The sequence below is a fragment of the Nomascus leucogenys genome, chromosome 22a, assembly GCF_006542625.1.
Source record: "Nomascus leucogenys isolate Asia chromosome 22a, Asia_NLE_v1, whole genome shotgun sequence".
Lineage (NCBI taxonomy): Eukaryota > Metazoa > Chordata > Mammalia > Primates > Hylobatidae > Nomascus > Nomascus leucogenys.
Window position 1 is genome coordinate 69878664 of NC_044402.1, and position 21498 is coordinate 69900161.

The 21498-nt window shown below is 37.7% G+C and overlaps 1 protein-coding gene across 2 annotated transcripts in view; it reads left to right on the top strand.

Moving 5' to 3' along the window:
• PPIG (peptidylprolyl isomerase G) overlaps positions 1 to 21498 on the top strand; it is a 59093-nt gene that overhangs the window by 16877 nt on the left and 20718 nt on the right. For both annotated transcript variants that reach the window (XM_004093125.3, XM_030802258.1), the window contains exons 2-9: positions 3357 to 3409; positions 3740 to 3816; positions 3901 to 3975; positions 5772 to 5879; positions 7148 to 7192; positions 8714 to 8801; positions 14469 to 14498; positions 14590 to 14729. In XM_004093125.3, coding sequence (XP_004093173.2) covers positions 3756 to 3816; positions 3901 to 3975; positions 5772 to 5879; positions 7148 to 7192; positions 8714 to 8801; positions 14469 to 14498; positions 14590 to 14729 — 547 coding nt within the window. In that variant the 5' untranslated portion in view covers positions 3357 to 3409; positions 3740 to 3755. The remainder of the gene's footprint in view (positions 1 to 3356; positions 3410 to 3739; positions 3817 to 3900; positions 3976 to 5771; positions 5880 to 7147; positions 7193 to 8713; positions 8802 to 14468; positions 14499 to 14589; positions 14730 to 21498) is intronic.

Consider the following 21498-nt stretch of genomic DNA (forward strand, 5'->3'; position numbering starts at 1 on the left):
ATTTCAGATTTGGGGTTTTCAGATTTGGGATGCTCAGTCATGATGTAGTAATCATGACAGTGACATGCTTTAAAAATGTCATTGAAAAACAAAAGCAAAAATAAGAAAAAAGAAAAAATATATAATTGAAGATTTAAATTACATGCTTACCTGAGTTTCTTTCATAAGTCTGCTGTATAAAACCTAGGAAATGCAAAAACTAAAATAAAAATCACCTGTAACTCATTTACTTAGAGATAGACTCAATGTTTTCATTTATTTCCTATTTTGTTTTACTGTGCAGATATATTTTAAACTTTTATCAATTTTAAGTTGAAAAACTAATACATGAACATATTCTTATTGCAAAAATTCAAACCTTGTATGTAAAGCTGAAGGCCCCCGATGACTTCCGTTCCTAGAATCAGTCCCTTTTGCAGAGATTCTGTGAGGGGTTTGGTATATATAGTATTCTCAAGATCTCTCTTTGTAGAAATAGGGTATTATTTTATGGTGTTAAAAGAAATACTTATGTACAATTTACTTTTTTGTTTCTTTTGAACTAAACAATAGGTTTCTTGGCTTGTGTTATAATGAAACTGCCATATAGTTTTTTGTTTTTTTTTTTGAGCCAGAGTCTCGCTCTGTCGCCCAGGCTGGAGTGCAGTGTCGCAGTCTCGGCTCACTGCAAGCTCCGTCTCCTGGGTTCACGCCATTCTCCTGCCTCAGCCTCTCCGAGTAGCTGGGACTACAGGCGCCCGCCACCATGCCCGGCTAATTTTTTTTTTTTGTATTTTTAGTAGAGACGGGGTTTCACCATGGTCTCGATCTCCTGACCTCGTGATCCGCCCGCCTTAGCCTCCCAAAGTGCTGGGATTACAAGCGTGAGCCACCGCACCCGGCCAGTGCCATATAGCATTAAATAGCATTTTATACCGTAATTTGTTCAGTTTCTCCCCTATTGTAAGATATTTTGAGTGTTTCCATTTTTTTTATTGTTACTGCAATTTTGCATTCTCAATGCCTATCCTCTCACATTTATTCATTCATTTAATAAATACTGATTTCTTGTCATATGCCAAGCACTGAGCACTGAGAATTGAGAAGGGAGTAAGACTGAAAATTCAGGTTTATCACATCATGGAATTTATATTCTAGTGAGAGACGATGGATATAAAAATTGAATACCAATTAGCAATAAATGCTTGGAAGAAAAATAAAGCAGAGTAAGAGGATGTAAAGTGTTAGGAGGATGAGAGCTCCTTTCTTGAATACAGTAGACTAGGAATGGGCCTCTATGAGAAGGTGATACTTGAGCAACAAGGGGATGAACCATGTGAAGATGGTTTGAGAGCATTCCAGGTGGAGGGAACAGGAAATGTAAAGGAACTGATGAAAGAGTAGGCTGTTGGGTGGCAGTCAGGGGGAACAAGCAGGATACCAATATAGTTGAAATAAAGTGAGGAAAATATTAGAAGATGTTAGGAAATGAAAGTTGAGGAAAATGTCTAGAGGTGAACAGGAGCGAAAATATTTAGAGCTGTATAATTGAAATTACAGTAGCCACAGGCCACATGTGCTTTTTGAGCACTTGAAATGTGGCTAGTCTAAATTGAGATATGCTTCAAGGATAAAATATACACTGGATTTCCAAAGACTTGTACAAAAAAAAAAATCTCAGTAACATTTTTTGTTTATTATATTTTGAAGTGGTAATAGTTTGGACATACAAGTTGAACATCACTAATCTGAAAATCTGAGGTACGAAATGGAAACATTTTGAGCATCACGATGGAAAATTTCACACATAAGTACTTAATACAAACTTTGTTTCATGCACAAAATTATTTTTTAAATTTTATAAAATTACACATACAATTCAGGCTATACGCATAAGGTATGTTTGAAATATAAATGAATTTTGTGTTTAAACCGTGTCCCATCCCCAGGATATCTCGTGTATGCAAATATTCCAAAATTCAAAAAAAAATCTGAAACACTTTTGGTCCCAAGCATTTCCTATAAAGGATATTCAATCTGTACATACTGAGTTAAATAGAATATATTAAAATTAGCCTGTTTTTTGTTTGATTGTTTGAGACTGAGTCTCGCTCTGTCCCCCAGGCTGGAGTGCAGTGGTGCAGTCTTGGCTCACTGCAACCTCTACCTCCCGGGCTCAAGCAATTCTTCTGCCTCAGCCTCCTGAGTAGCTGGGATTACAGGCACCCACCACCGCAGCCAGCTAATTTTTGTATTTTTAATAGAGATGGGGTTTCACTATGTTGGTCAGGCTGGTCTCGAACTCCTGACCCTGATCCGCCCGCCTCAGCCCCCCAAAGTGCTGTGATTACAGGTGTGAGCCACCGCACCCAGCCCAAAATTAGCCTGTTTTTGTTTGTCAAAATGTGGCTACTGAAAAATTTTATACCTGGGTGGCTTATGTTTTTATTGAGCAGTGCTGGTCTAGAGCCTTAAAATCCATGCTAAAACTTTTCACATGAATGGTAAGATAGTTTTAGGCAGGAGAAGGATATGATAAGATTGTTTTAAAAGAATCATTCCACTCTGGCTATTTTGTGGAGAAGAGGCAGTACAGAATTAGGAGTAAAATAAGAGAAACCAGTTAGGAGGCTATTGGAATAGCCTAGATAAGAAATGATAATGGTAAAGGTAATGAGAACTTTTGGGATAATTTTCGAAGCTAGAGCCAAATTACCTTCCTAATGGTTTGGATAATGAGGTATGAGGGAAAGTGGAAGCGAAGATGACCCCCAGGTTCTCAGCCTCAGCAGCTGGCTTGGACAATGATAATGTTTACTGAGTATTCAAGGAAATGGAGTTAGAAGATTAAAGAGTTTTGTCTTAGATATATTAATTATTTTTAATGAAGTAAATTTTTATTGAAATATAACATAGCATACATAGCATACATAGCATATGAAACTGTCATTTTTTGAGTCCATCATTTTGGATACTATTTACACTTAGTGCCTTTGTTTCTTCTACGCTTTACCTTACCCTATCATCTTCCACCAAGTATTACAATTCAGCATTTTAAGTCCTTAAAATAAATGCCCTATCAAAATAATGTCTGTTAAATAATAGCTTTCTGTTATGGAAATAAAGCTGTTATACAGAGTATCTCTTTGGTATTTTTTGTGTCTATACTACATATCAGTAAAGGCTGTTGCTCATAGTCAGAAAGTACCCTCATACGTAAAATTGAATGTTGTGCTTTTACTCAAAATGTAAATCTACCACATACACTATTTAACAATACCATACTGTTGTTAAAATACCCCACTTTTTCTTCTTACATGATTTTTGCTTCTTAAAAATCTCACATTTTAATCAGAACTCTCATTTTTGTTTTCTAGGAGCACAGGGATCAGTTGTCCTTGTTTTTTTTTGGTCTTTTCTTCATTTGAAGGTAATCTGCTTGTTGAGTTCACTAATCAATCATACAGAGTAAATACAATTTTCTGTTTGGGCTATTAATCTATATTCCAGTTGATAAATAGAAAGTTGATTACGTAATAATGGTTAAGGCTTAACTTTCAAGTCTTTTCTAATTGCTTCACAAAATGCAATCTAATCTCTAAAAAGAAAGCACTAATAATCCATGTGATTTACCTCATAGAAATAAATATCAAAATAAATTCAAACTTTCTAATTTCGTTTCACAGAATTTTTTTCCAGAAATTTGTGAAAGATCTTTGCTATTTTAGTCTGCTTGTCTGAAACTGTATTTTACTCATAGATTAAGTATTGGAGCCATGGGAATAAAGGTTCAACGTCCTCGATGTTTTTTTGACATTGCCATTAACAATCAACCTGGTAAGAATATTAGTTGACATTTATAAATGGGTGTTTAATATTTTAAATTAGTAAAGAAGTTTAACCAACTACCTTCTTTTTCAGCTGGAAGAGTTGTCTTTGAATTATTTTCTGATGTGTGCCCCAAAACATGCGAGAACTTTCGTTGTCTTTGTACAGGTTTGTTCACATTTTCAACTGCCCTTATAGTAGTCTCAGTTGACTATGGCTTGCTTGTTTGCTTGCTTGCTTTTTTTTGTTTTGTTTTGTTTTTTTGTTGTTGTTGTTTAAAGAGACAGGATCTTGCAACGTTGTCCAACTGGACTAGAACTCCTGGGCTCATCAGTCCTTACCCATAAGCGTCCTCAGCTGGGATACAGGTGTGAGCTACCACACCTGGCATAGCTTGCTTTAATTTTTTATTTACTCTATTTTAGATTGCTCCATGCATATTACTTCTTTTAACATGAAGATTACACAGCAGTGACTAGGGCATGGAAGTAATTCTTAGAAATATTATGTTATGGCTGGGTGGCTGGGCGTGGTGGCTCATGCCTGTAATCCCAGCACTCTGGGAGGCCGACGGGGGGTGGATCACGAGGTCAGGAGTCCGAGATGAGCCTGGCCAAGATGGTGAAACCCCGTCTCTACTAAAAATATAAAAATTAGCCGAATGTGGTGGCGCACGCCTGTAGTCCCAGCTACTTGGGAGGCCGAGGCAGGAGAATCGCTTGAACCTGAGAGGCAGAGGTTGCAGTGAGTCGAGATCGTGCCATTGCACTCCAGCCTGAGCTACAAGAGTGAGACTCCCATCTAAAAAAAAAAAAAGAAAAGAAATATTGTGGCTGGGCATGGTGGCTCACTCCTGTAATCCCAGCACTTTGGGAGGCCGAGGTGGGTGGATCACTTGAGGTCAGGAGTTCAAGACAATCCTGGCCAACATGGTGAAACCCCGTCTCTACTAAAAATGCAAATAATTGGCCAGGCGTGGTGGCTCACGCCTGTAATCCCAGCACTTTTTGGAAGGCCAAGGCAGGCAGATCACCTGATGTCAGGAGCTTGAGACCAGCCCGGCAAACATAGTGAAACCTCATCTCTACTGAAAATACAAAAATTAGCCAGGCGTGGTAGTGGGTGCCTGTAATCCCAGCTACTCGGGAGGCTGAGGCAGGAGAATCACTTGAACCCTAGATGGAGGTCGCAGTGAGCCGAGATCGTGCCATTGCTCTCCAGCCTGGGCAACAAGAGTGAAACTCCGTCTCAAAAAAATAAAATAAATAACAAAAAATCAGCCGAGCGTGGTGGTGTGCGCCTGTAGTCCCAGCTACTCTGGAGGCTGAGGTGGGAGATTCACTTGAGCCCAGGAGGCGGAGGTGGCAGTGAGCCAAGATCACTCCACTGCACTCCAGCCTGGGCGACAAGAGTGAGACCCTGTCTCAATTAAAAAAATAGAGGCCGAGTGTGGTGGCTCATGCCTGTAATCCCAGCAGTTTGGGAGGCCAGGGTGGGTGGATCACTTGAGGTCAGGAACTTTGAGACCAGCCTGGCCAACATGGTGAAATTCCGTCTCTACTAAAAAAAAATTAGCCGGGTGTGGTGGCAGGCGCCTGTAATCCCAGCCACTCGGGAGGCCGAGGCAGGAGAATCACTTGAACCCAGGAGGCGGAGGTTGCAGTGGGCCAAGATCGTGCCACCGCACTGTAGCCTAGGTGACAGAGCTAGACTCTGTCTCAAAAAAAGAAACCCCAAACCAAATATTAGTTGTAATGGTATATTATCTGAGAGTGATTTCTACATTCTCCAGAAATATGCGGGTGATTTTTTAAATGAATTTTTTAAAAAAATTCCTGAAAGGAATGAAAATATGATTTTTTTTAAGTCTGCAAGGTTCAAGAGAGGCATATTTTACATTTATTTTGCTTTCATACTACTTTGATTTCCTTTCTATTAAATGTCCTAATTTTTTATCTCTATAGGTGAAAAGGGGACCGGGAAATCAACTCAGAAACCATTACATTATAAGAGTTGTCTCTTTCATAGAGTTGTCAAGGATTTTATGGTTCAAGGTGGTGACTTCAGTGAAGGTGAGATTTGGAAAAATCGTGTATTATTTTCCGTTAAATATCACAGATCTCAAAGTTAGACAAGCCTCTAGAAGTTTTAGTCTAATGTTCTTGTTACTCTCACTCCATTTAATCTTTGGTCAATTAGAAGTACTCATATGTAAAAGAGGGAAGCTCATAGGTTGGGCGCGGTGGCTCACGCCTGTAATCCCAGCACTTTGGGAGGCCAAGGCGGGCGGATCATGAGATGAGTAGTTCGAGACCAGCCTGGCCAACGTGATGAAATCCTGCCTCTACTAAAAATACAAAAATTTGCCGGCCATGATGGCGCATGCCTGTAGTCCCAGCTACTCGAGAGGCTGAGGCAGGAGAATTGCTTGAACCCGAAAGGTGGAGGTTGTGGTGAGCCAAGATTGCTCCACTGCACTCCAGCCTGAATGACACAGCGAGACTCTGTCTCAAAAAAAAAAAGAAGGAAGCTCATAGAAAATAATTTTGCCTTTGACACATGAATTTCAGAAATAGGCTTCTGGATACAAAACAGAACACTGCATTCATCTCAGTAATCTGTCAAGTGTATGTGTTTGATTTTGTCACAAGTGGTAATCCTTACTACAATGAAATTTTTATTTTTTTATTGTAAAAATATCAAAACTGTAGTTTTGGCTGGGCGCAGTGGCTCACGCTGGTAATCCCAGCACTTTGGGAGGCCGAGGCGGGTGGATCACGAGGTCAGGAGATCGAGACCATCCTGGCTAACACAGTGAAACCCCATCTCTACTAAAAATAGAAAAAATTAGCCGGGCGAGGTGGCGGGCGCCTGTAGTCCCAGCTACTGGGGAGGCTGAGGCAGGAGAATGGCGTGAACCCCAGGGGGTGGAGCCTGCAGTGAGCCGAGGTCACGCCACTGCACTCCAGCCTGGGCGACAGCGAGACTCTGTCTCAAAAAAAAAAAAAAAAAAAAAAAAAACTGTAGTTTTAAAAAATTTTGAAAAAAAATGTTAACCTGTTGCAAGACCTGCATAATCATAATTAGAATCTGAAAGTTCTTTTTTTAATATATTTTAATAGTCTTTATCACATTCTTACTGTCATAGCATAGAGGAAAGAAAGTAATTTGGGACCTTGTCATTATTGACATTAATATCGTTTATGATTTGCTGCAATCCTCGAATATTGTTAATTCAAAATTATTTAAAAATCTACTTTACAAGAAGTATTTTGTTTAGGTATCACCTTTGAGGAGCTTACTATCTTGAGAGTTATAAGAGTATGTTTTTCATTTTTAGGAAATGGACGAGGAGGGGAATCTATCTATGGAGGATTTTTTGAAGGTAAAAATGTTTACATTTATGTTTTAAATATTTTCTCTTTTATTCTGTTTTATTCTCTATGGAATCAATAACATTATTCATTAAAGGGTATACTAATGTCTAGCTGCCTTCAACTAATCTGAAGTTTAATTTTCTGGTAAAAAATTGCTTTTTATAAAGATGGGTGTTTTTTCTTCTTAGGACATTTTTACAACATGATTTGAAAGGGTTTCAATGATCTGTACTTAATTCTTAGAATTTTAATGCTAGAATAGGAACTTCCGTAGATCAATCTTAACTTTTATTAAAGGAGATTCAGCAATATTTCTTACAACATCCAAATTTTAGGTCATTTTTTCTATGAAAATTTTTAAAAATATCTTTGATATTCTAAAATTTGACTATAATATTTTCCAAAAATTTAAGTTTTCTTGCTGGAATTTATTTGTTGATGTGAAGACCATTTGGAAAACTATAAGCATATTTAATGTGGAAATAATGTAATATTTTTCATCTTTCACTTTTGACATTTAGTGAAATTTTGTTTAAAATTCTACATGATTTGTTCTTAATATTCTAACTCAAGATTGGAAAACAAGTTCCTCCTTTTGTGGTAAGTGATGCTATGGCAGAGGTTAAGTTAATGATTCCAGACTAAATAATACTATGTGTGCCTCTCTGTGCTCAGAAATGAAACAGGTGAAATGTAAAAGAATCTAATGTAGACTCTCTCACTTTTTTTTTTTTTTAGAGATGGCATCTCACTGTGTTGCCCAGGCTGGAGTGCAGTGGCTTTTCATGGGTGTGATCATAGTGCACTTTAGGTTCAAGCTCCTGAGCTCCAGTGATCCTCCTGCTTCAATCTCCTGAGTAGCTAGGACTACAGCCACACACCACTGTGCTCAGCTGTTTCTTGCTTTTTAAAGATAGTTTCATTTTTTAATTTAAATAAAGTGGTGTTATCTTTTCCAAAAATTGTGAAGGACAAATATAAATGGAAAGGAAGGGGATTGAGATAATATTTGGGTTTTATAAGCAAATAATAGAAAATTAATAATATTTGAATCTTAAAAAGATGAGAGGGGAGGCCGGGCACGGTGACTCATGCCTGTAATCCCAGCACTTTGGGAGGCCGAGGCAGGCGGATCACAAGGTCAGGAAATCGAGACCATCCTGGCTAACATGGTGAAACCCCGTCTCTACTAAAAATACAAAAATTAGCTGGGCGTGGTGGTGGGCGCCTGTAGTCCCAGCTACTCGGGAGGCTGAGGCAGGAGAGTGACATGAACCTGGGAGGCGGAGCTTACAGTGAGCCGAGATTGCGCCACTGCACTCCAGCCTGGGCGACAGAGCAAGACTCCGTCTCAAAAAAAAGAGAGGGGAAATTGATTCATATTTGATTCTCTTCTTTCATAACCTAACTTTGTTATCTAAGTAAGTTGTGTATGGCACTAAATAATACATCAGATATGAATAGAAGTGAAAATGAATTTTTTTGGAGGTTATACCTATAATATAACTGAAAACTTTACTTCTCTATAGACGAGAGTTTTGCTGTTAAACACAACAAAGAATTTCTCTTGTCAATGGCCAACAGAGGGAAGGATACAAATGGTTCACAGTTCTTCATGTAAGTATTTATTATCTGATCATTTAAAACATCCCATTTTTGGGCCGGGCACGGTGGCTCACGCCTGTAATCCCAGCACTTTGGGAGGCTGAGGCGGGCGGATCACGAGGTCAGGAGATCGAGACCATCCTGGCTAACATGGTGAAATCCCGTCTCTACTAAAAAATACAAAAAAATTAGCTGGGCGTGGTGTCGGACACCTGTAGTCCCAGCTACTCGGGAGGCTGAGGCAGGAGAATGGCGTGAACCCGGGAGGGGGAGCTTACAGTGAGCTGAGATTGCGCGCACTCCAGCCTGGGTGACAGAGTGAGACTCTGTCTCAAAAAAAAAAAAAAAAAAAAAATCCCATTTTTGGTCTGTCATTTCTCTGTATGCCTGCCATTGATTACTAATAAATAGGAGAGGAATCTATGAGGGAGGGAATTGTTGAAGGAAAGGGAACAAATAATTGATTTTTTTGTTGTTTTTGAGACAAGGTCTTGCTCTGTCACCCAGGCGAGTGCAGTGGTGCAATCATGGCTCACCACAGCCTTGACCTCCTTGGCTCAAGCAATCCTCCCCACCTCAGCCTTTCGAGTAGGTGGGACTACAGGTGTGTGCCACCACACCTGGCTAATTTTTTAATTTTTTTGTAGAGACGGGGTCTGCCTGCGTTGCCCAGGCTGGACTCCAGGCTGGGATTTACACACGTGAGCTATGGCACCTGGCCAAAATTGTTGAAGAGGAAAAATTGTTATAGAGGGGAAGTTAAATTGTTCTGCTAATGTTTTGAAATAATGGAGACTTGTCAAGAGAACACAGGAGCCAGGTTAAAGGTTTCCCACTAGCCAAATTAGGATAATTTGAGCATCAAAATAAATAACAGTAATATCAGTTTATGGTCAAATAGGAACCAGGAGTCTACACTGATATAAATAAATGATTAAATAATGAGAGAGAAGGGAAGCTGTTCCCTTATTAGAATGTCAACTAATAAATTTAAAAGGAATGGTGGAGTTAGAAAAGTCACCATTTTGTAATCATCACAGTAATGACTGACTCAGGCAAGAATCTTCTATTGATGCTAAATTTAGAGGGGTGATTTCAGTGAGAAACTAGATGTTTACACAGAGTATTTCTCCGTAAATTACTTAATTACAAAGAATAAAATGCTGTCAGTTCTCACTATTCATAGATTCTGTGTTTGTGAATTCACCTTCTAGCTAAAATTTATTTGTAACCTCCAAATGCTAAGGATTTCCAATTCCGACTACAAAAAAAATTGTGACCAGGCCTGTTGTCAGTAATGCCTACTTTTTTAATCCTGTCTTATGGGTATAGGTTTGTTCTCTTCAGTAGCCTTGAAATCTCTTGGTCTGTGAGGAATTTAATCTGTCAGCACCATGTGGATTATTCTGTCATTTCCCTATTCCATATTTGTTAACTCTTTAACAGTGAGAAATCTGGCGCCTGATTATCTTCAACATTTCTGTTCTTTATTGATTCCTAGAATGAACAGTTGCCATCCCATACTGCTGTAAAGAGGGACCAACTAACTAGAGTTCACTATTTCTTTATCCTTATTTTTGTTTTTAGACTGAGTGTAGGTAGTTAAACACCAAGTTTAAAAGTGACTTAAATTAGTTCTTTTTTGGTTTGGCTTTGTGATTCACTCAAAATGTGTTAGGTTTATTCCTTTCTGGTTATATTTCATTTTGTTCTCCTTCCTACCTAGTTTTGATATTTTTTTTTTGCATTTTTTTAAGTTTATGAAATAGTAACATTTCCAAAGTCAAAACAAAAAGAATACTGAGAAGTGTCTCTCTCACCCAGCCCTTCCACTCCATTCCCATTTCCTTGTTTTTTTCACCCCAGTTCCATCTATCCATGTTAATAACCAACCTGATTTCCAGTTTATCTTCCTGTATTTCCATTTGTAAACATAAGCAAATACATGTATACATTTTCCCACTTTCCCTTTCTTACACCGTAGATGGCACACCATGTATACTGTTTCACTCTTCACTTAACAGTATATCCTTAAAACACTCCATAACAGTTTATAAAGATCATTCTTATTCTTTTTTTGCAGCTGCATAGTACTCTATTGTTTGTGTATACCATAGTTTATTCAACCGTTTGCACATAATATGGATCTCTGATTTTCTTTTTAAACAAAACGACTTATGGCTGGGTGCAGTGGCTCACGCCTGTAATCCCAGCACTTTGGGAAGCCGAGGCGGGTGGATCACTTGAGGTCAGGTGTTCGAGACCAGCCTGGCCAACATGGTGAAACCCAGTCTCTACCAAAATACAAAAATTAGCTGGGTGTGGTTGTGGGCGCCTGTAATCCCAGCCACTCGGGAGGCTGAGGCAGGAAGCTGGAGGTTGCTGTGAGCCAGGGTCGTGCCACTACACTCCAGCCTGGGCTACAGAGCAAGACTCCATCTCAGAAACAAACAAATAAATAAAACAACTTATAATTACCTCTTCATTGTAAAAAAAAAAAAAAAAAGCACAGATAAGACACACACAAAAATCCCATCCCCAGAGCATCTTTCTGTGCATTAAAAATGTTTGTAGAGTGTTGTTCTATAGTCAACTTTTGGCTGTAATATAAATCTCTGCACATCACTAAATATTAGCTTTTTAATGGCTGCATGTTAATCTCTTGTTTGAATGTACTATGCATTATTAATCTTATTTTGGGACATTTGGTTTGCCTTTTGTTTTTCAAACTGCTCCAGTGAACATTGTTGTGCCTATCATTTGATGCAGTTTTAATATTTAAGTTTACTTAATGAACGATTTACACATTTTTAAGCCTTTCCATGTATATTGTTATGTTGATTTTCAAAAGGAAAGGATAGTTTACTGTAGCACCAGTAGTATGTAAATGCTGATTTCACCACATTCTCAACAGAGTATTATAATTTATTTTCCTCTTTTAAATAAAATCTTTCCTGTGCTAACCAAAACTCCTGTGTTAAGTTCATATAGTCCTTCATATATATATTCTCAGAATCTTCCCTCTAAATGTTGGTTACTCCTTATATCTTCCTATTTCATGGGTAACCCTTCTTCTGTGTTCTGTTTTTTAAAGGAAATAACTTCAATTTTTAGAGAGCTTCAGTCTTAAAAATTTTTTTTGTACTATAACATATAGAAGATTTGCCATTTGAACTATTTGTAAGTGTACAATTCAGTCTTGTTTATAGCTATTTATTTATTTATTTGAGACAGAGTCTTGCTCTGTTGCCCAAGCTAGAGTGCAGTGGCACAATCATAGCTCACTGCGGCCTCAAGCTCCTAGGCTCAAGTGATTCTACCGCCTCAGCCTCCCAAAGTGCTGGGATTATAGGTGTGAGCCACGGGGCCTAGTGAGTCATGTGTATTCACAGTGTTGTACAGCCATCACCACTATTTCCAGAATTGTTTCATTGTGGCAGAGACTCTGTACCATTTCCCCTTTCCGCCAATCCCTGGTAACCTCTATGAATTTGCCTGTTCCGGATATTTTATTTAAGTGGAATCCCACAATTTTTGTCCTTTTGTATCTGGCTTCTTTCACTTAAAAAATGTTTCCAAGGTTTATTTATATTGTAGCATGTATCAGAACTGCATTTTTTTTTTTTTTTTTTTTTTTGAGACAGAGTCTTGCTGTGTTGCCCATCCTGGAGTGCAGTATCTCGGCTCACTGCAAGCTGCACCTCCCGGGTTCACGCCATTCTCCTGCCTCAGCCTCCTGAGTAGCTGGGACTACAGGCGCCCGTCACCCTGCCTGGCTAATTTCTGTATTTTTAGTAGAGACAGGGTTTCACCGTGTTAGCCAGGATGGTCTTGATCTCCTGACCCCGTGATCCGCCCGCCTCGGCCTCCCAGAGTGCTGGGATTACAGGCGTGAGCCACTGCACCCGGCATGAAGTCCATTTTTTTTATGACTGTGTAATATTCCACTATATGTATATACCACATTTTTTGATTCATCTGTTAGTGGACATTTGACTTGTTTTCACATTTTGGCTATTGTGAATACTGCTGCAGTGAGCATTGGCATTTGAGTTTCTTTTTTTAGTTCTTTTGAATATATACCTAGGAGTGAATTGGTGGGTTATTTGCTGATACTCTGTTTAGCTTTTTAAGGAACTTCCATACTGTGTTCCATAGTGGTTGCACCATTCTACATTCCCATTAGCAATGTACAGGAGTTATTATTTTTCCACATCCTTGCCCAGCACACTTATTTGCCACTCTGTGTGTATCTGTAAATTACCATGAAAGCACCACAAGCTGTAATTTTTTAATTTGGGGATTACAAATAAGTTTTAGCGAGCAGGCAGACTTGCAAATAAAGTTATCAGTGAAGTGAGGATCAACTCTATCTAAATGCAAATCATATATATACATTGTGACTGTAACATGTTATATGAATACACATAGTTACACCTAGGTTTTTACATTTCTAGGTGATTTTAGTGAGCTGAAGTGAGCATAGTGTTACAATGAGGAAACTAGCAGGTCATTAATAATTAGGTAAACCTAAAAATTCAGCTATATGTTATAATTTTTTCAGTGGTATTGTACATGCTTTAACCAAAGATTAGCATAAATTATGCTCTTTTTTTCAAATTTCTAATAGCTTTTTGATAAGGTTTTTTAAAAATAACAAATCTTATAAAATGCTAATCTTTAATTTTCATACCAGTGTTTTTAGTACATATTCAGGTAGCAACCTTTTTACCTACATAGCTTTAAGGTTGATGGTGGGGGGTGGGATTTTTAAAAAATAACTTCATTTGCCAAAAAATGCTTATTTTAATTTTTTTTCCCAACTCTTAATCCAGATCTCTTGTAGCTAATTAAAAAACTTGTAAACACTCAGCGGGGCACAGTGACTCATACTTGTAATCCCAGAACTTTGAAAGGTCAAAGTGGGAGGATCGCTTGAACCCAGGTTTGAGACCAGCCTGGGCAACATAGTGAGACCTGTCTCTACAAAAATACAAAAGTCAGCCTGGCATGCACCTATAGTCCCAGCTACTCGGGGTGCTGAGGCAGGAGGATAGCTTGAGCCCAGAATGTTGAGGATGCAGTGAACCAAGGTTGTGCCAATGCACTGCAGCCTGGACAACAGCATGAGACCCTGTCTCTAAACCAAAAAAATAAGAACAAAAAAAACTTTTAAACACGATATGAACCATTTCTGTTCAAGTCCAACAGTATATGTCTGAGGACCATAAGAATATAGCCTGTGCTTAACTGTTTAAAATGTTAAGATTGAAAAGCATTATTGTTAAACTCAAACACTGGTGGAATAGTTTCATAAATTTTGATATGTCTACATGTAGAACATTACACAATTATGACTATTCAGTAAGAACTCAAGTGCAAGAAACATGAATGGATAGAAATAACACTGAAATGTCTATTTTAGTTACATTAAAGTTTTCAGCAGTAAGTAGGTATTGCTTTTATAATTAGAACAAGCTTGGTAAATACATTATGTGGAAAGCATTTTGCCTTCTGTTCTACTTAAGATTAAGGAAATATGATCATATTAAGATAGCAGTTGATGTCTTTGTTTTCAACTTTGTTTCCAATACAGTTATTTTCTTTTTCTTTTTAGAGATGCTAACTTTGTTTTTCTCTGACTTTGTTTTTATTATTCTATCTGATGACTTCCGAAAGAACAACGAAACCAACTCCTCATTTAGATGGGTAAAGATTATTTTATTTATTTTACAACCTGTTTTAAATTAACCTTGAAATAAGAAGCTTTTATTTAATAATTTTTTGCTTGACACTTTAGGCATCATGTTGTTTTTGGACAAGTAATCTCTGGTCAAGAAGTTGTAAGAGAGATTGAAAACCAGAAAACAGATGCAGCTAGCAAACCGTTTGCGGAGGTACGGATACTCAGTTGTGGAGAGCTGATTCCCAAATCTAAAGGTAAAAATGAAGTACATATTTCTGAGAATACTTACACATACAAAATAAGCAGAGACACTCTAAGTAGTTGACATGAAATTCATACTCAAGCTGATATAAAAATGAGCTTTTTGTTTTAAAATGTATTTCTGTGCTTTTATTTTTTACTTTTTTAAGTTGACAAAACTTGTGTATTCTTACTGTGAACAATATGATGTTTTGAAGTGTGTATATGTTGTGGAATGGCTAAATTGAGCTAATTAACATTTATTGCCTCATAATTACCCCTTTTTGTGGTGAGAAGAACGCTTAAAATCTTAGTGGTTTTTTGTTTTGTTTTGTTTTGTTTTGTTTTTTGAGACAGAGTCTCACTCTGTCACCCAGGCTGGAGTGCAGTGGCGTGATCTTGGCTCATTGCAACCTCCGATTCCCGGGTTCAAGCAATTCTGCCTTAGCCTCCCAAGTAGCTGGGACTACAAGCGCCCACCACCACACCTAGCTAACTTTTGTATTTTTAGTGGAGACGGGGTTTCACCATATTGGTCAGGCTGGTCTCGAACTCCTGACCTCGTGGTCCGCCTGCCTCGGCCTCCCAAAGTGCTGTGATTACTGGTGTGAGCCACTGCACCCGGCCAGTGATTTTCAAGAATACAGTACGTTGTTATTAGCTATAGTCATCATGTTATACAGTAGAATTCTTGAACTCATTCCTCTGAGCTAACTGAAATTTTATATCCTTTACCAACATTTGTCCAACACATTTCCTTCTCTAATCCCATGGGAACCACCATTCTTCTTTCTACTTCTGTGACTTCAACGTTTTTAGATTCCACATGTAAGTGAGATCATATGGTATTCGTCCTTTTGTGCCTGGCTTATTTCATATAACATAACTTCCTCTGGGTTCATTCATGTTGCTCCAGATGACAGGCTGAATAGTATTCCATTGTGTATATAAACCACATTTTAAAAAAATCCGTTCATCTATTGGTGGAAACAGGTCAATTCAGTATCTTAGCTATTGTGAATAATGCAGCAGTGAACATGAGAGTGCAGATATCTCTTCAACACACTGATCTCATTTCCTTTGGATATATACCCAGTAGTGGGATTTCTGGATCATATGAAAGTTCTATTTTTAATTTTATTTTTATTATTATACTTTAAGTTCTGGAATACATGTGCAGAACATGCCGGTTTATTACATAGGTATACACGTGCCATGGTGATTTGCTGAACCTATCAGCCCGTCATCTACATTAGGTATTTCTCCTAAAGCTATTCCTCCCCTAGACCCCCCACCCACAGATAGACCCTGGTGTGTGATGTTCCTCTCCGTGTGTACATGTGTTCTCATTGTTCAACTTCCACTTTTGAGTGAGAACATGCAGTGTTTGGTTTTCTGTTCCTGTGTTAGTTTGCTGAGAATGATGATTTCCAGCTTAATCCATGTCCCTGAAAAGGATATGAATTCATCCTTTTTTATGGCTGCGTAGTATTCCATGGTGTATATGTGCCACATTTTCTTTATCCTGTCTATCATTGATGGGCATATGGGTTGGTTCCAAGTCTTTGCTATTTTGAATAGTGCTGCAGTAAACATATGTGTGTATGTGTCTTTATAGAATGATTTATAATCTTTTGGATATATATCCAGTAATGCGATTGCTGTGCCAAATGGTATTTCTGGTTCTAGATCCTTGAGGAATCGCCACACTGTCTTCCACAATGGTTGAGCTCATTTACACTCCCACCAACAGTGTAACAGTGTTCCTGTTTCTCCACATCCTCTCCAGCATCTGTTGTTTCCTGACTTTTTAATGATCGCCATTCTAACTGGCGTGAGATGGTATCTCATTTTGGTTTTGATTTGCTTTTCTCTAATGACCAGTGATGTTGAGCTTTTTCTTTTCATGTTTGTTGGCCACATAAATGTCTTCTTTTGAGAAGTGTCTGTTCATATCCTTTGCCCACTTTTTGATGGGGTGGTTTGTTTTTTTCTTGTAAATTTGTTTAAGTTCTTTGTAGATTCTGGATATTAGCCCTTTGTCAGATGGATAGATACCAAAAATGTTCTCCCATTCTGTAGGTTGCCTGTTCACTCTGATGATAGTTTCTTTTGCTGTCTTTAAAATGCAGAAGTTCTTTAGTTTAATTAAATCCCATTTGTCAATTTTGGCTTTTGTTGCCATTGTTTTTGGTGTTTTAGTCATGAAGTCTTTGCCCATGCCTATGTCCTGAATGGTATTGCCTAGGTTTTCTTCTAGGGTTTTTATGGTTTTAGGTCTTATGTTTAAGTCTTTAATCTATCTCTTGAGTTAATTTTTGTATAAGGTGTAAGGAAGGGGTCCAGTTTCAGTTTTCTGCATATGGCTAGCCAGTTTTCCCAACACCATTTACTAAATAGGAATCCTTTCCCTATTTCTTGTTTTTGTCAGGTTTGTCAAAGATCAGATGGTTGTAGATGTGTGGCCTTATTTCTGAGGCCTCTGTTCTGTTCCGTTGGTCTATATATCCATTTTGGTACCAGTACCATGCTGTTTTGGTTACTGTAGCCTTGCAGTATAGTTTGAAGTCAGGTAGCGTGATGCCTCCAGCTTTGTTCTTTTTCCTTAGGATTGTCTTGGCTATACAGGCTCTTTTTTGGTTACATATGAAATTTAAAGCAGTTTTTTTCTGATTCTGTGAAGAAAGTCAATTGTAGCTTGATGGAGATAGCATTGAATCTATAAATTACTTTGGGCAGTATGGCCATTTTCACGGTATTGATTCTCCCTATACATGAGCATGGAATGTTTTTCCATTTGTGTCCTCTCTTCTTTCCTTGAGCAGTGGTTTGTGTTCTCCTTGAAGAGGTCCTTCACATCCCATGTAAGTTGTGTTCCTAGGTATTTTATTCTCTTTGTAGCAATTGTGAATGGGAGTTCACTCATGATTTGGCTCTCTGTTTGTCTGTTATTGGTGTATAGGAATGCTTGTGATTTTTGCACATTGATTTTGTATCCTGAGACTTTGCTGGAGTTGCTTATCAGCTTAAGGAGATTTTGGGCTGAGACGATGGGGTTTTCCAAAGATACAATCATGTCATCTGCAAACAGAGACTGTTTGGCTTCCTGTCTTCCTATGTGAATACCCTTTATTTCTTTCTCTTGCCTGATTGCCCTGGCCAGAACTTTCAATACTACGTTGAATAGAAGAGGTGAGAGAGGGCATCCTTGTCTTGTGCCAGTTTTCAAAGGGAACGCTTCCAGCTTTTGTCCATTCGGTATGTATTAGCTGTGAGTTTGTCATAAATAGCTCTTATTATTTTGAGATATGTTCCCTCAATACCTAGTTTATTGAGAGTTTTTAGCATGAAGGGCTGTTGAATTTTATGGAAGGCCTTTTATGCATCTGTTGAGATAATCATGTGGTTTTCGTCACTGGTTCTGTTTATGTGATGGATTACGTTTATTGATTTATGTATGTTGAACTATTCTTGCATCCCAGAGGTGAAGCCGACTTAATCGTGGTGGATAAGCTTTCTGATGTGCTCTGGCTTTGGTTTGCCAGTATTTTATTGAAGATTTTCCCATCAATATTCATCAGGGATATTGGCCTGAAATTTTTTTTTGTTGTGTCTCTGCCAGGCTTTGGTATCAGGATGATGCTGGCCTCATAAAATGAGTGAGGGAGGAGTCCCCCTTTTTCTATTGTTTGGAATAGTTTCAGAAGGAATGGTACCAGCTCCTCTTTGTACCTCTGGTAGAATTCAGCTGTGAATCCATCTGGTCCTGGGCTTTTTTTGGTTGGTAGTCTATTAATTACTGACTCAATTTCAGCACTCGTTATTGGTCTATTCAGGGATTCGACTTCTTCCTGGTTTAGTCTTGGAAGGGTGTGTGTGTCTAGGAATTTATCTATTTCTTCTAGATTTTCTAGTGTATTTGTGTAGAGGTGTTTATAGTATTCTCTGATGGTAGTTTGTATTTCTGTGGGATCAGTGGTGATCTCCCCTTTATCATTTTTTATTGTGTCTATTTGATTCTTCTCTCTTTTCTTCTTTGTCTGGCTAGCAGACATCTAGCCAGAATCTATTTTGTTAATCTTTTCAAAAAACCAGCTCCTGGATTCATTGATTTTTTTTTTTTTTTGAAGGGTTTTTTGTTTCTCTTATTTCCTTCGGTTCTGCTCTGATCTTAGGTATTTCTCGTCTTCTGCTAGCTTTTGAAATTTGTTTGCTCTTGCTTCTCTAGTTCTTTTAATTGTGATGTTAGGGTGTCCATTTTAGATCTTTCCTGCTTTCTCCTGTGGGCACTTAGTGCTATAAATTTCCCTCTACACACTGCTTTAAATGTGTCCCAGAGATTCTGGTACGTTGTGTCTTCATTCTCATTGGTTTCAAATAACTTCTTTATTTCTACCTTAATTTCATTATTTATCCGGTAGTCATTCAGGAGCAGGTTATTTAGTTTCCATGTAGTTGTGTGGTTTTGAATGAGTTTCTTAATCCTGAGTTCTAATTTGATTGCACTGTGGCCTGAGAGACTGTTTGTTATGATTTCCATTCTTTTGCATTTGCTGAGAAATGTTTTACTTCCAATAATGTGGTCAATTTTTGATTAAGTGTGATGTGGTACTGAGAAGAATGTATATTCTGTTGATTTGGGGTGGAGAGTTCTGTACATGTCTATTAGGTCTACTTGGTCCAGAGCTGAGTTCAAGTCCTGAATATCCTTGTTTATTTTCTGTCTCGTTGATCTAATATTGACAGTGGGGTGTTAAAGTCTCCCACTATTATTGTGTGGGAGTCTATGTCTCTTTGTAGGTCTCTAAGAACTTGCTTTATGAATCTGGGTGCTCCTGTATTGGTGCATATATATTTAGGATAGTTAGCTCTTCTTATTGCATTGATCCCTTTACCATTATGTAATGCCCTCTATTTTTGATTTTTTGAGGAGCCTTCATTCGGTTTTCTGATAATGGCTGTACTGATTTGCATTCCCACCAACAGTTTACAAGAGTGTCCTTTTCTTCACATCCTCTCCCTTGTTTTTGTTCTTTGTTTTTTTATAATAGCCATTGTAACAGGTGTGAAGTGCTATCTCAATGTAGTTTTAATTTGCATTCCTTTGATGTTTAGTGACACTGAGCATTTTTGCCATATGCCTATTGGCCATTTGTATGTCTTCGTTTGAGAAATATCTCTTTAGGCTCTTTTCCCATTTTTAAATCAGGTTGTTTCCTTGCTGATGAGTTGTTTGCATTCCTTATATATTTTGGATATTAACCCATCGTCAGATGTATGGTTTGCAGATATTTTCTCCCATTCCAGAGGTTGTATCTTCACTCTGTTGATTGTTTCTTTGGCTGTGCAGAACCCTCTTAGTTTGATGTAATCCCTTTTGTCTATTTTTGGTTTTTGTTGCCTGTGGTTTTGGGGTCATATCCAGAAAAATCATTGCCCAAACCAATGTCATGGAGCTTTTTCCGTGTGTTTTCTTTTAGTGGTTTTACAGTTGCAAGTCTTATGTTTAAGTCATTAAACCATTTTTAGTTGATTTTTATATGCATTATAAGGGTCTGATTTTATTTTTTTGCATGTGGATATCTAGTTTTTCCAGCACCGTTTATTGAAGAGACTGTCCTTTCCCCATTGTGTGTTCTTGGCAATTTTGTTTTTTTTAACTGTTTTATCCTACTTCTCGTTTTGTTCATTTACCATGAAGTCATTTAACTTTTTCTGATTATTAATTTGCAATAATCTGCCCTTTTGCTTCCACTGAGTTTTTTTTGTTGTTGTTTTTTGTTTGTTTTTTTAACTGTGGCTGTCTAAATAACCTAGTAAATAAATACTCTAGAGGAAGAGACTCTGGGGCTAGATGGCAATTCAAGAGAGGAAGATAGATTAGGAAACTGTAAGGGAATAAGCTATTTTTTATTTAAGCACTACTTAGATTCAGAAGCATCCTACATGTTTGAGAAACTTATTTAGACCAGAACATTTGATGCTAACATGACTAATTTGATATATTGTCTGAAATGGTAAGAACTTTAAATATTTTAAGTCTTTATATTTGAAATATATGGCTGATACTATTTTATTACAGATAATGGGCTTGACATTCTAAAAGTAATGGAGTGAGATTACCTTCAAACCTATATAGAAAGCAGTAAAACCTTAAACTCACTCTGTTCTTACTAATCTAGGGAATAATAATATCAGTAATCTAGTTTCTTAGAGTTAGCACATGTGAGAGTCATCTATAATGCTTTCTGATTCTCACAGTAACTCTATAGTATTATATATCCCTATTTTACAGACAAAGATAGTCAAGAAGATTAAGTTCTTTACTATGTCAGGAAAAGAGACCTCAAACCCAAATTCAAGAATTAGAGCTTTTTCTGTTATATGTTACTGACTCATTAAAGTTTAAATGTCCTTAAAATTTCTTAAGAATTGCCCTAAGTAGATCATTCTCATCTCGTCTTTTAGGTATACTGATTTCCTCTATAATATTTATAAACAGGTACATTTTGTTTTGTTTTAATTTTAAAACACCCGAGATGGGCATAGAGAAGGCAAAATGATTATTTAAAAAAATTTTTTTTGTCTGCATTCCATTTTGAGTCTGCTAATTTTATTTTCTTCCATGTGATGTCAAATAAATATTTGCAGGTAAATTATTGCAATAAATTATTGCAAGTGTGGGATTTCTAGATGTACATGAGACTGGCTATCCTTATTTACAAACAACAAGTGTAATGTATGCCTTTTTTCTTGAAGATTCAGTAAAAAACAAGATGTTGA